We start from the raw sequence: 14,912 nt of genomic DNA, 5'->3' as shown, positions 1-14,912 counted from the left end.
CCTGGAACTCCTGGTCCTCCTGCCTCTACCTCCCCAGACCTAGACTGTATGTGCACTATCACATAGCGTTCTGCAGTGCTACAGATCAAGTTCAGGGCTTCAAGCATGCTAAGCAAATTTATTATCAACAGAGCTACAGCACCAGTCCTGACTTGTAATTTTCACTTCACTATTCTCCCATTACACTTCATAAGCATTTTCCAGCAAGTCAATGAATAAATTTTGTTTGAATAACATTATAAGGGGGCTGGAGAGATGGCTCAGAGATTAAGAGCACTGACTGTTCTTCCAGAGGTTCTGAGTTCAATTCCCAGCAACCACATGGTGGCTCACAACCATCTATGAGATCTGGTGCCCTCTTCTGGCGGGCAGGTATACATGCAGACAGAACATTGTATACATAATAAATTTTCAAAATCACATTATGAATTTTTTTGTTTGAATCACACTATAAAGCATGGTTAGTTCTTGAACTCTGAATCATTTTGGCTTTCAAGAGATTACACATTGCTGAGATTACAACAGCATTTCCAAGTGTGCACATGCATGTGTACCATTAGTATACATGTGGACGTCAGAATATAGGAGTTTGGTTCGCCACCATGTAGGTTCCAAGTCATCAGGCTTGGCAATAAGCACCTTTACCATCTAAAGCAAAGAGTTCATCAAAGTCAGTCTGGGTGTATACATAGCAAAAGCACGTCTTTTATTTAAAAAGAGAGGGGGGAAAAAAAGCTCTGAGCCAACATAAATTGAGCAATGAAAAAATTGAAAGGTTGTTACAGGAACCAGTCTCTTAAAACAAAAAGATGAAACAGGTAAATTTTAACGCTCTGCATGTTTTATGTTTTAATACTATAAAAGTATAGCACAGTGTATACACCTTTAGCCCCAACTACTCAGAATGTGAGGCCAGGCAACCTTGAGCAACATGGTGAACAAATACCCACGTCTACTCTGACAAGTCAATAAAAACAAAGACACCATTTAGACAGGAACCTCCTCCACTTGATGTGCAATTTTACTTTACTTTTGAGACAGGGTCTCACTCCCCTGAAACTCTGACTCTCCTGGAACTCGCTGGCCTTGAAGCAAGAAACCCACCCATCTCTGCCACCTACGTGCTTGGACAAGGGCTTATGCTACCACACCCAGCCCCAAGTGCTAAGAGCTATCTAAGGGAAGCTGGGCCTGGTGTATCTTTCATTTCTGCCTCCCTCCCCATTCTTTTTTCTAAAACAGCTTTAAGATCCCTAACGTCTGTTGAAGAGTCTCCTCAAACCTGTTAACAAATATAAGTCTCCCAACCTTCACATCAAGAAATTGAGCTAAAACTATGTGCACAACAGTAACTGAATTTATTCATTAAAGAAAAAGGGACCAAAGTATGCATGAACCTTTCTAAGACAGGCAACAATGGCAAAGAAAACAATTCAGCCTGGAAGTAAAAACTCCTTTCCTGGAAGGACTGAAGAGCAACACAGACATCACTTAGCACAGGGTCTCAGATCACAAAAAATTACCTTTGTCCAGAGTGCTGTCACAATCCCAGCCATCTATAAATTAGAATGAATCAATGAAATAGACAGTTAGTAGAAAAATTTAAAGTCATCCAAGTCAAAAGTGGCTCCTTTATCATCTTTATTTCATTTTATCTTCATCATTATGACCCCTTTACTGAAAGCATGCCTGGCATAACAGGAGGAACTCAATACTGGTCAAGTAAATGATTCTGAGAGATGGCCCTATATATGCTGAAACATAGAAGACAAACTGTTTTTAATAAAAACATGACACTAAAGCAGTGGCTTCTCACTGCATTCAAACACTTGTCTTAACTGCTGATAGTAAGTTTATCAATGACTTACAAAGGAGCTGCTGGGCCCTTTACACCTCTCACCTACAGTCATGAAGTACAAGCTATAAGATGTTTGTGGAACTAACTACTCATGCAGACTCTTGATTCTGGCAGAACCATATGAACGGTGAAATGCGCCATAAAATAGTACTAGTCAATGGAATAGCAAAATGCACTCTGGCAGAAGTCATAACTTCATTTTTCTAAAATATTTTCTTTTCCCTCAAACCTTCACCTCTTTGCCAGAAATAAGTCAAGGGAGGTATGTTGACTGAGTATTAACAGAAGTTGCTAAGTATACACAATGATTCTTTCTCAAAGCAAGTAAAGATCTACAGCTCTAAATCACTAGTTAGTTGGCGTTATAATCAAAAGTGGACCAGCAGGAAACATCTTCATTGAAACAAGGATGCCTACTTGAATTCTTCTGTATAACTACTCCTCTTCCGTTTAGTGCCAAAAGGTGCTATCTACTATTAAAAAAAAAAAAGTAAAAACCTCTACAGTGTTATTCACCCAAAGCTAGGTAGCTTAAACTGTAAACACTCCCCACCCTTTTTCAGGGTACAAATATACAAAGAACCCAGAAACAAGTCCAAACAAGAACTTTCTCAAAGCACACATACCCTAATTTGAGAAACCATTTATTTCACTGGAAAGTGATCCAAATCTCTAGGACTAGCCTTTGGGCCAAAAAAGAAAACCTGGAGGAGCAGTGATTCTCAGCAAGGTCAGGAGGCAGGGAAGAGACAGCACAACCCCTACCAGTTCCTGCACAGGAGGCATGCTGGAAAAATAGAACATGAATGGGAAGCTACAGAAGAATAAACAGGAGAACAGGGAATTGAGCAGGAGAGAGAACAGGAAAAGAAAGTCTGAACTTAACAAGGTAAATTAAGGTCCATGGTTCCTGAGGGACTGAATGCACAGAGCCGAGAACGTCCCGGAGATGGGGTACCACGAAGGGTGTATTCTCATGCACAACCGCAGCTCGGAATTTCAGCCCACACACATCCCACCTGAAAGAGAGCACAGTACAGGGGCTTTACAGCAAAGCTCAAAAGGGCTTTTCCACTTAGAAACTTCAAAGAACATCTTAGAACGTCATACCTTGATACTTTTAAGTTTACCTTTCCCTAATATCAACATAATTTCTAAAAATGAGAACAGCTTGCAGATCAGAGAATCATTGGGAAGGCTAAACAGTCCCCTAGTAAAGTCCTTTCTCCAAATTAAATAGCAAAATTTTCATGATAGTAGGCAAAGATATTCTATTACTTTCAATGTTAACATTAGCATTCTCAAGAGAAGGTAATTCCACAAACTCAGAGAACAAAAACAAACAAACAAAAAATAAAACTGAGAAAGTTCCAATTAATCTCTGGGGTAAAAAGTCAACAATATGTTTCGATCTATGAATTACTGCAAGAACTAGAAAAAAGTTGCATCAACTGAACAAGTTTGAAGGTTTATAGAACCAAAACCCTTTTAAAAGACGGCACTGAAAAATGTGTAAGCTACATCAAGTTATTATTCAAGTTTCTCTTCTAGCACAATCCTAGTCAATGAACCTAGTCAGTCATCTGGACCAGTCAATGGACATACCATCTGCTCTAATATGAAAGATGACAAAGTATCTGTATTACAAGATTAAGGATCAATAACAATGTCAGGGACACAGTAGGGCTCCTCAAAACTAAAGGAACTGAAAAAGATTCCAAGTACAACAGCATTCTCAAAAAGCCTAGAGCCCAAAGCTGACAAGAAGCGTCAAAAGAGAATTATTCAAAACAGAAGCCCCACCATGGTGGTAAACACCTATCTCAGCACTCGGGGTTGAAGCACAACTGAACTTGAACTTGAACTGTGGAGTTCAAGGTCCTGTTAGGCTACAAACTGAGACTGTCATGGTCAAATGGACTCGGGTAAAGTTGTTGAGTATTAAATGTCCTTAACTAATGGGAAGATGAGGATGTGGTGATCATGGTAAAGTTCCTAAGACTAGATTTCAACATTACCAAGGAATACACAAGTATACATGTAAACATATACTGCTGTATCACACTAAGTGAAACATGTTAAACCCAGGGTCAAAAATAAAAAAACTGAGTAAGAGGCTACAACATAATAGAGGTAAAAGATAACAAAAGTGGACTCTTAAGGTCATGAAGCTGGACTAAGCAGTTAAGCTGGACTTTGAAGCTCATGACAGACTTCCTTACTCTATGAGAAATGTTTCTGACTATTTCTGCTTTAATTTATCACTAATTAAGTTCTTTAAATGCCTAAGACAGAGAGACCTTTGCGAATATGAGAAACTATCTTCAAGATTAAGATGAAGCCATTTGTGGGTCTTCATAGGATTTGAACAATAATAATCAGTTAACTAGTTAGAAACTTTATCATTAGTGGTCCTATCAGACCCTTTCACAGCATAATGCAATACAGCAAACTAAAAAAAAGAAAAGAAAAAAAACAGTAACTAGTGCCACACAGCTAAGAAATTCAACAGACTCTAAGAAGCAGCCCACCTATGTCTGAATATCTGGATCCCAGGTCAATTACAGCACACAGATTTGACCCAAGATTTAACAGTACACCATTGTTGTTCCAAACACAAATAACACAAATACAGTGAGAATGACTCCCACTATTAGAAGCCTGGAAAAATAGGCAAAAGAGCAAAGGATGTTTACTTCAAACTCCAACATTTAAGGACTTGTCTATAAACTGAACTATGCTAGTAACCTCATACTAGCCCTGCAGAAGGCAAGCAAGCAGAGCAGCCTAACTAGAGCCCTTTGAGGCCACAGGAGGGATGGCAAAACCAACAGGGGACACCCCCCCCACTCTCACCTCAAACTTTAAAAGGCTGAGTACCGCGCCCGATCCGCATACTGCTCCCGCTCATACCGGGCCATGTCGTACAGGGAATTCCGCATGGCTGCTGAAGCTTGGGATAACTCACTGTCATGCCCGTAACCGTAGCCCTCTCCAACAGTGGGGACTGGGCCTGTAGCGCAACGCAGGGGGCTCCGATCCCGCCCGTAATATGAAGTAGAAGCTGCAGTACAAGCAGCAGCTGCTGCAGCAGCAGCTCCTGAAGGTGGCAACAGATGTCTATTGTAGGGATCGAGAGAGGTGGAGGTGAGGTGACTGGTCATGGCTGTGTTCTGGACTTGTGGCAGCTGGGACAGAGTCTGCTCTGCATAGTTATATGCAGAGGCAGCTGCAGCTGCCACTGCCTCATAGGAGCGGGCAGCACGGCAGCGCTTGTAGTAGGCATCGAGCGCTCCGTACGTGTTGTTGTAATACAATGAATCCCCATAACTCATGGTGTAAGGCGTACGCACTGCTCCATATTGCTCATTATATTGCTCAGTCAAGTCTGCCACGCGGCCCGAACGATCTACTGGGCACTCTTTGGACCAGTGCCCCTCTTTCCCGCACCGATAGCAGCCGCTCTGGTCTCCCATCCCGGGCGCAGTCCTAAGTCGGCTGGTGGACAACTGCACGTGCATTCGTTTGCCTTGAAGAAACAGACGCAAGAAGGGTTGCTATCACGAAGTAATAGCCCAAGCCCCTACCCCAGCCACTGGTCACAGCAATGGTTTTACCTAAACAACTCCAGATGTGTGACAAATTGTCAAAATGACTTTCTATGGGGGATGGGGAAGTCCAACATACAGATTCAGCATAAATGACCTGATTTCAAGCAAAGGATAACCAGACGAAGAATATAGCTATCAACACCAGCTTACTGTTTAAGAATTCTACTCTTGCTCAAAAAAAGAGATTTCACCCACTGCCAAGTAACTGCACAAATAGCTACCCCACTGGCCCAATACATAAGAAACTCTAGAATGTTTCAAAAATCTGACATACCCATCTTTTATATCAAGATTAAGTAGGGAAAAAATGTTGAGTCAATTTTATGCATACATACCCCAAATCAAAGAGATTTCTAAAGTTACCATCACTTAAGAATGATTAGGATTTGTTCCAAAGCTGAGCCTGGATGCCAAGTTTCAACGCTAGATCTTTGGAATAGTAATGAATTAAGGAAATATGGGAATACAAGATGAAGGTCTTCTCTTTAAATTGTTCTTTCTCATTTAATAATCACTCTAATAGGGATTTATCGACAATTTGACACTCTAATCAGAGGGCCAAAAGAAAATTGGGCAAGCTTTCAACACATATACACACGGTAAGTGCATTTTAATAAGAGAATAAGAAAGGTACAAAGGATAATCAACAATGTTAGTGAAACAAACTGCTCAGAGTAGAGGAGTTACAGCGAGAAGATGAAAAAAGCTGAGCATGATGGCACACACCTTAATACTAGCACTTTGAAGAATGAGGCCAGAGAATAGTTAAGCTGTAGCCCAATCTAAGTTATGACATACAGCCTGTTTCAAAAATCAAGTAAGATCTTGAAATTCTAAGAACATGCTCCAAACACAACCTTTCTTTGAAAAACACAATTGGTATTTTGAAAATGAAATAGTTCTAAAAGCCCTAATAAAAGAAAAGAGGCAACTTTAAGAATAAAGGTTAAAACTAAATCCTCAATTTATTCACCTAAGAAATTTCTACCTATGTCAACAAATTTACTGGCAAATGAATTCAAAAGGGATCTAAATCCAACAAAATCTTCACAGTGTAATGACTCCAATGCACTTCAACACATATGTTGCAACAGTAACAGAAGAGGAGGCTGGAAGAATGGCACAGTGGTAAGATCACTGGTTGCTCTTCCAGAGAAGACCGGTTCTATTCCCAACATTTACATGGAAGATCACAATTACCTGTAACTCCAGTTTCCAGGGGATCTGATCCCCTCTTCTGGCTTCCAAAGTGCCGAGCACACTTAGTACACATATATACATGCAAGCAAACACTTTTTTTAAATAAGTAAAAAATAATTTTTCGGGCTGGAGAGATGGCTCAGAGGTTAAGAACACTGACTGTTCTTCCAGAGGTCCTGAGTTCAATTCCCAGCAACCACATGGTGACTTACAGTAGGCAGACATGGAAACTAACACTGTATACAAAATAAATAAATAAATATTTTTTAAAAAATAACTTTTCAAGTCACTAGAAAAATGGTTTCTCCTACATAAAAGAAAGTGTTAAATAATCTCACCTGAAAAATGAAAATTAGATCCTAGGAACTATTAAGGGAGTGAGGAGACAAAATACAAAAACAGGTAAAGCTTAATAAATCTAGACTGCAGATATCAAAAAGAACAAAGATAGGCAGTTAGATATTTACAGGCCATAATGGAAACACTGAAATTTGCCCAGGATGGGGATGGGGAAACTTTAGAACATAACAAATTAGGGGAAAAAAAAATACAACCAAGAAGCATGCAAACACACTTAAGACATAGAATTATTCACTGATAAATGCTTTGATCTATGCATTTGTTGATTCTGGTGTCCAAAAAGGGAACTAAACCTTTAAAATCTAAAGTCAGTGTTCTTCAAGTAGGCAAGAAAAAAAAAAAAAAGAATATAAACTAAAAGGAAAAGGACTAGTCGGGTATCATTACTCAACATATAAAGAACTTTGATCAATTAAGAAATAAAACAAAGGCAAGCATGATATAATCCCAGCACTCAGGAGACAGAGGCAGGTGGATCTCTGTGAATTTGAGGCCAGCCTGGTCTACAGAGCTAGTTCCAGGACAATCAGAGCTGCTGTTACAGAGAGAAATCCTGTATAGAAAAACTGTGCGACCACACACACACACACACACACACACAGAGGGAGGGAATAAAACAGTAATGCTAGGGATTGGAGGAACACACACCTAGAAGAGGCTGGAGACAGAAAAATGGCTTAAACCCAACCTAAGTTTAAGGCCAACCTAAGGTAACATAATGAAGAAAGGAGAAAAGAGATGGTCTCCAGCTGTTGCTCAGCTTACTAGCATGTGAAAAGCCCTGGACTCTATTTCTAGCACCGTATTTTGAAAAACTATGACACTGCCGGGCGGTGGTGGCGCACGCCTTTAATCCCAGCACTTGGGAGGCAGAGGCAGGCGGATCTCTGGGAGTTCGAGGCCAGCCTGGTCTACAAGAGCTAGTTCTGGGACAGGCACCAAAGCTACAGAGAAACCCTGTCTCAAAAAAAAAAAAAAAAAGAAAGAAAGAAAGAAAGAAAGAAAGAAAGAAAGAAAGAAAGAAAGAAAGAAAGACCATGACATTAAGAGAAACAGTGTAAAATTAACTAAGCATGGGTTAGCATCAGAGCCCAAGTTTCAGATACCCAGTTATAAGGACACTTGCCCTCAAACAGATCACACTGTCCTCCCCTTACACATGTAACTGCCACCAGAAGACACCAGCTCTTTGTGATTAGAGTGCTGGAAAGCCTCCAAATATCAGGTATCATACCAGAACCTTCCACAAAAGAAGTCTTTGCTTCCAATTAAGTTGTTGACAAAATAACTCTCAGCTTCCCAATTAAAAAAGAAAAGCAAACTAGACCTGAGAGACCTGTGACATTTTTAATAATGCAAAGCAATGCCCATGACACAGGGCACTTGTCACATGGGGGGGGGGGTGTCTTCAGACTCTAAAAAGGTTCAATTTAAGGGGGGGAAACCAAAGATGACAATAAAGCACTGTTCCACAAAAGTTAGTAATGAAGAAAAGAACCAGCTACTGCTTAGTGTTAATATAGCCACAGCCCAGGCTTGAAATACAGTTCTGAGGGGGATCTGCACACAGGTTGTACACATACATACACCACACTCAAACAACACACATAAAGTTAAATATTTTTAAAAAGGGGGGGGGGCAGGCTAGAGAGATCGCTCATAGGTTAAGAGGACACTGGCTCAATTCCCAGCACCCACATGGTAGCTCACAACGTCTGTAACTCCAGTTCCAGGGGGTCTGCAATCTTCACATCAAAGCATAAACAAATAAATAAGAAGAAAACCTGAGTTCTGGGTCTGGTGGGATGGTTCAGCAGTTAAGAGCACTTCCTGCTCTTCTAAAGGACCAGGACCTGTGTTCAGGTCCTAGCACCTAATCACCACATGGCTGACAACCACCTGGTTCCAGTCCCAAGGACTCTGACACCCTCTTCTGACTTCTGTAGATCACACATAAATATTTCAAAATCTGTGTATTTTTTTTTATTTCCCCCTTAAGAAATACAGCTATGAGTTCCAGGACTATGCTGTAATCTGGAAGTTTGTCAGAACCTTAAAAAAAAACTGTTTCTAACTCTTGGAACCTAAAAGCATGAGAGGAGTTCAAAGTCCAGCTGACAATTCAGTCTTTTAAATGCTACTCTTGACAAGAAAGTTTTGATCTTAAAATTAAATACTTTTCAAATCAATTGATAAACCACATCAACACCCTCCAGGCACAAAAACAATTCAGCCACCAGGGCTTTGTGGTAACCCCAAACTATCCCCCAAAATGTCGAAACCAATCTACCCTGCACACACATGAAACCAACTGGAGGACACGCCGTCACTGCTCCGAACCCCAACTCTTCCTCTCTAGACTCTTAAAATCAGTCTCCTAATCCATCACTCCTGAGTGATGTTCAAATGTGACTCCTTCGCACAGACATAAAGCAAAACTAAAGCCAGAACCTTTCAAAAGTTTGTTATCTTTACCGAAAGAACTGAAACAAGAGGGAAAGCTTAACCCAAATTCTGTCCCCGCTGCTTTCTTTCTCTGGATTTTCTTTATCAAGTGCAATTCAATGTGACCCTGTGTTGACCCAATAAAAATCAGAGTTAAAAAGAAGACAAAGTCTTCAGAGAAATGATTTTGTTTGTTGTATTCTCAAGACAGGGTTTCTCTAACAGTCTTGGTTGTCTTGGAACTCACTCTGTAGACCAGGCTGGCCTCTAACTCAGAGATCCACCTGCCTCTGCTTCCCAAGTGATGGGATTAAAGGCTTGCGCCGCCGCCGCCGCCGCCGCCGCCGCCGCCACCACCACCATGCAGATAGAAAGGATTTCACAACAGTCTCAAGAGTCTTAAATACTACAAATGAAAACGAACTATTATTTCCCCTTCCAATCACCATTCTCCATTTTATAAAATTCATTACCTATTTCCTGCACTGTTCCTGAACGTTTCATAAAAAAAGGTTGAGGGTCAGTGAATGTGACTTAGAGAGTAAAAAAGCCCTTGTCACCTGACTTGTTAGGCCTGGCCACCTAAATTCAATCCCTGGGACCCACGTGGTAAGAGAACAGATTCCCCCAAGCTGTCCTCTGATCTCCATATGCATGCTGCAGCACACAGGCACAGATACAAAGTAAATAAATAAACATAAAAATTTTTGCTGAAGAAATGCATCACCCATCCTTATCAGCCAGCAAAAATTTTCTATCCCAAACCCTTTCTCAGCTGGGCGGTGGTGCGCACGCCTTTAATCCCAGCACTTGGGAGGCAGAGGCAGGCGGATCTCTGTGAGTTCCAGACCAGCCTGGTCTACAAGAGCTAGTTCCAGGACAGGCTCCAAAACCACAGAAAAACCCTATCTCGAAAAAAAAAAGAAAAAACCAAACCCTTTCTCTACTAATCCAATTTCTTCCTAATAGCCTTGTGTTGAGCTGCCAAAGTGGTTCACCTTGAAACTCTGTGTTGTCAAGGCCTCTGATGGCCTCCACTGCATCCTCTGCCCGCTCCATGTGTACAAAGGCATAATCTTTCACGATGTCACATTCAATGACTGGACCATACTCCTCAAACTTGGCCCGAAGCTCTTGGTTGGTACAAGTGGGACTGATGTTGCCCACATGTAACTTGGTTGAAGCTTTGCTCTTATTCTTGCTGGCTTCCACATTGATGTTCACTCCGTGCAGCTTGTAGCGGTGCAGGTTGCGTATGGCATCTTCAGCGGCCGTCTTGTCCTCTATGTGCACAAAGCCATAGTTCTTAATGATGTCACATTCCAGCACCTTCCCGTACTGCTGGAAGAGTGAGCGGATCTCTTGCTCTGTGGCCTCCCGGGGAAGATTTCCAATGAACAGCTTCACCATTTCCACACAGCCTGCAAGTAAAAAGACAAAGTTTTTAAAGGAAGACCTAAGTCCACAGCAACTAACAATAGAGCCTGCTTTACTCCCCACAAGAACTTCTATTAAAGAGGTCTCTAACAGGGCAGTCTTTTGTAGACAAAGGGAATTTTGTGGTGTTGGGCATCAAACCTACAGTGACGTACATTATAGGCCAGTGCTCTGCCACTGAGTGAGTATACCCTTTGCCCCAGACAAAGAGGAAAAACAGGGCTGGATGTTTTGAGAATAAATTAAAAGCTACATATACTGAGCATTTCAGCCCACCGTGATAGCCACTAGAAAATAAGATTTTAAGCCAGGCAGTGGTGGCATACACCCTAAGCACAGCACTCAGGAGCACAAGTGGATCTCTGAGTTCTAGGTCAGACTGGTCTACAGAGCGAGTTCCAGGATGGGCTCCAAAGCTACAGAGAAACCTTGTCCCAAAAATGGAGGGAGGGAGGGAGGGAGGGAGGGAGGGAGGGAGGGAGGGAGGGAGGGAGGGAGGGAGGGAGGGAGGGAGGGAGGGAGGGAGGGAGGGAGACAAAACAAGATTCTAACTACTACACTTGCTAATTAGCTCTTCCTCTCTTAGCAATCATTTCCGGAAACGTGGGCCTTGCAGTAGCTGGGTTTATGAGTTTCCTTTAGAATAGCGAACACTGGAATCAACCACATAATAAGTATGGGAAATACAGAAAGTGCCCGAGTAGGAGAGATCTTTGGGGGGGGGGGGGACGCGCACATCTTTACTATGTAGCTCCTACGAAAAGAAAAACTGGCCGAGCGGTGGTGGTGCACGCCTTTAATCCTAGCACTTGGGAGACAGAGGCAAGGCAAGTGGGTCTCTCTGGGTTCGAGGCCAGCCTGGTCTACAGAGTTCCAGGACAGCTAGAGCTGTTACACAGAAAAGCGCAACCGAAAGAAAAAAGGAAAAAAAAAAGGAGGGAAAAAAAAGAAAAGAAAAACTGCCTGGTCAAAGATGGGTGCTATATATTGTTTAATGAGGCAACACGGCCCTGGGGCATGATAGTCTCATGTCTAAATCTAAGGGTTAACTAGGCATAAACCCCCAAATAGGAAAATCAGCAAAGTAGAGGATAAAGGGGACAAAAGGAAGGTATTCCAGGGACTGCGGGGTGGGGACTTGGGGGAGGGCTGCTTCAGGCTTACCGCACAAAGTCGAGGACCGAGGTCGGCTCTCAGTGACGGCTACGCAGGCCGCGACCCCACTAGGACAGCCCTGACGTCCAAGGGAGTCAGGGAAGTTTTAATAATAAACACAGAAGAAGGATTTGGAGTCTCTCACCACATGGAAATCTGCAGATCCGCCTCTCCTCCTTGCAGCGCGGACGGTTCTGACAAAATGCTAAAATGGCGGCGGCCACAGCAGTGACTCTGGGTAGAAAGGGGGAGTGAACCTACCACCGGATTGGACGTTCGGTAAAGTAAAAGGCTGGCGTTCCCGGAGATCCTCTTCCTGATTGGTTACCGCGAACGCCAATTACCTGAGAGGCCAGGAAGAGGTGGAAACGTCAGTAATCCGGAGCTTTTATACGAAAGCCAATGAGTACCCAGCCTAGTGAAAGCGAAGCCACTGATTGGGCAGGAGGTTCATGTGAGGGAGGAGCCACAAACGTGGTTTTCTTCGAAGTGCGGCCCGCCATTAGGCAGACTAAGCGACAGTCTCAGTGTGGCAGTCAGTGGCTTCATGGCCCTAACTTTGTTAAACTTTCGCATTCCACCACTTCCACGTGCACGCTCTGACTGTATTCAGTCCTCTATTCCAAGATTTCGCACCCTCCAACTGAACGCCACTACACCCCGCAGTTTACACAGACCTCCGTCCAGCCTACACAGACCACACGCAACAAATAGCAGAGCACCCGCCCCTACTTAAAAATCAACCTCAGCCTTGGGCAATTTCCACTTTGGCCCTCCTGAGTCCCATAGCTACCCAGGAATTAAAACTAGGTAGTTGAAAACTCTACAACAGTCCGTAGATCCAGCTTCAATTACGGTGTAATGGCCCAGAAATGAGCCGGCCAGAAACCTAGGAGGCACTGGGATTAATGATCCCTCTAGCCTCCCACCACCCAAAATGTTGTGTAAACATAAAAGTTGACCCCCCACCCCAACCTCACCCCCAAAAGGAAAAAAAAAAAAAACAGCAACAAAAACAAAAAACAGGAACGGCAAAAGTTTGGTTTGGTTTTGTTTTATTGGGTGCCATTAGCCAGAGCTGTTAAGTTTAAACTCCCTAGAACTGACCTTAGGAGAAAAGGCTTTGTCACAATGAGCTGCAAACAAGTACAAACGAACATTCTTCACAGGATTCAATGCCCTCATCACATTTTTCTCACCCACTGGTTGCTTCACATAATCCCATACTCAGTGAGCAAGCAACTTTAGTCACGACCTTTGCAAAGCAGCTTTTGAAGATGGGGATAAAAGGGGAAAGGTGCTTAATGGATAACTTGAACATGAACAGGCAGAAAGCAGGGGAACTTCATGAGAACAGGATGATGGGGAAAGGAAGAACAAACAGCATACTGCCACCCAAACCGACGGGGGGGGGGGATTTACTAAAACAAAAAAGACAGAAAATAAGCCTAACTAAGAGACAGAAAACTAGCCAATAATTTAAGTATGGGGAAAGGTATTTTTTTTTTAAAAGTTAAAACCTAGGCAGTTGTGGCGCACACCTTTCACCCCAGCATTTAGGAAGCAGAGGCAGGCGGAACTCTGAGTTCCAGGTCACTCTGTTCTACAGAGTTCCAGGACATCCAGTAAAACCCTGTCTCAAAAAGCAAAACTCTTCTGAGTTCAAAGCCAGTCTGGTCTATATGGCGAGTTCCAGGACACCAGGACAGGCTCCAAAGTTACAGAAAAACCCTGTCTCAAAACCCCCACCCCCCCAAAACGTGAAAATATGACATTAAATATGGCCACGGTTCATTTCACTCTGATGCACCTGAGTCTGAGTAAAGGCAACCTGAGATCAGTAATCAATACAACCAGTTCTACCACCCTGGACCTTTCTGTGATTAACTACATTTTCACAACTCAATATGCATCCAGAAACACATATAGTATAGAAATTCTTTTCTCTCAGTTCAATCTTCTAAATTTTCTTATGCCGAAATCCCTGAAAAAATACCTGCAATAGCATACAAGACCAATTCATTCACTAAATTAGAATCTCTACAGGTTCAAAGGTAGAGACTAGGTAACAATTCAAAGGATCACAATTCATGCCAGTGTGCAGACATCAAAACCACCAGACTATTGGCCAACCAACCTCCAAATCAAAATCATGTCCTTGGTTTTTAAAATCTACTACAGCTGAACAGGCAATACCAGCACATAAGACGGAGAAGCAATTAAGTCTCTGTGAGTTCAATGCCAGCCTGGTCTACATAGCAAGTTCCAGGTTAGTCAAGCCTACATAGTTTGACTCTGCCTAAAAAAAAAACGTGAGTGAAGGGCATATTCCAATTTCTTTATGGACTAACAAAATACCCAACCAGGTTTTCGCTACAGTCTCAGTCTGCTTGATCACTACCAGATAAAGACTGGTTTTTTAATTCTCTATTCAGATCTTTTACTGACCGCTCTTTCCCCCACCCTACCCCACCCCTGAGACAGGGTTTCTCTGTGGCTTTGGAGCCTGTCCTGGAACTAGCTCTTGTAGACCAGGCTGGCCTCGAACTCACAGAGATCCGCCTACCTCTGCCTCCCGAGTGCTGGGATTAAAGGCGAGTGCTGGGATTAAAGGCATGCCACCACCGCCCGGCTTACTGGCCGCTCTATCTAAAGGCACAGACCCTGACTTGTAACTGATCACTTCATACTACTTTTGCAAATAATTACAATTACTTGAAATTCTATCTTGATAATTTTCCATATTATATGCCCTCAATGCTGGAACTACTTTGGTAACATGAAAGACCCTCAAATATTTATTGACTAAAAAAAGAATGCAGGCCAGAAGCAGAGGCAGAAAGAAC

General features: G+C 42.6%; 1 protein-coding gene across 3 annotated transcripts in view; it reads right to left on the bottom strand.

Moving 5' to 3' along the window:
• Positions 1-575: 575 nt before the first annotated feature.
• Rbm14 (RNA binding motif protein 14) overlaps positions 576-14,912 on the bottom strand; it is a 30,455-nt gene continuing 16,118 nt past the window's right edge. Inside the window, exons 1-4 of one of the 3 annotated variants that reach the window (XM_057779639.1) lie at positions 12,076-12,391; positions 10,473-10,895; positions 4,715-5,387; positions 580-2,877 (exon numbers count right to left, since the gene is read on the bottom strand). In XM_057779639.1, the coding sequence (XP_057635622.1) occupies positions 4,723-5,387; positions 10,473-10,884 (1,077 nt within the window). In that variant the 5' untranslated portion in view covers positions 10,885-10,895; positions 12,076-12,391 and the 3' untranslated portion in view covers positions 580-2,877; positions 4,715-4,722. Of the gene's footprint in view, positions 2,878-4,714; positions 5,388-10,472; positions 10,896-12,075; positions 12,411-14,912 lie in introns of those variants that run through there. The other 2 variants (XM_057779640.1, XM_057779641.1) reach the window with 2 other exon arrangements.

The sequence above is a fragment of the Chionomys nivalis genome, chromosome 8, assembly GCF_950005125.1.
Source record: "Chionomys nivalis chromosome 8, mChiNiv1.1, whole genome shotgun sequence".
In the NCBI taxonomy this organism is placed as follows: domain Eukaryota; kingdom Metazoa; phylum Chordata; class Mammalia; order Rodentia; family Cricetidae; genus Chionomys; species Chionomys nivalis.
The sequence above is the reverse complement of the archived record's forward strand: the minus strand, read 5'-3'. Positions and strand labels throughout refer to the sequence as shown.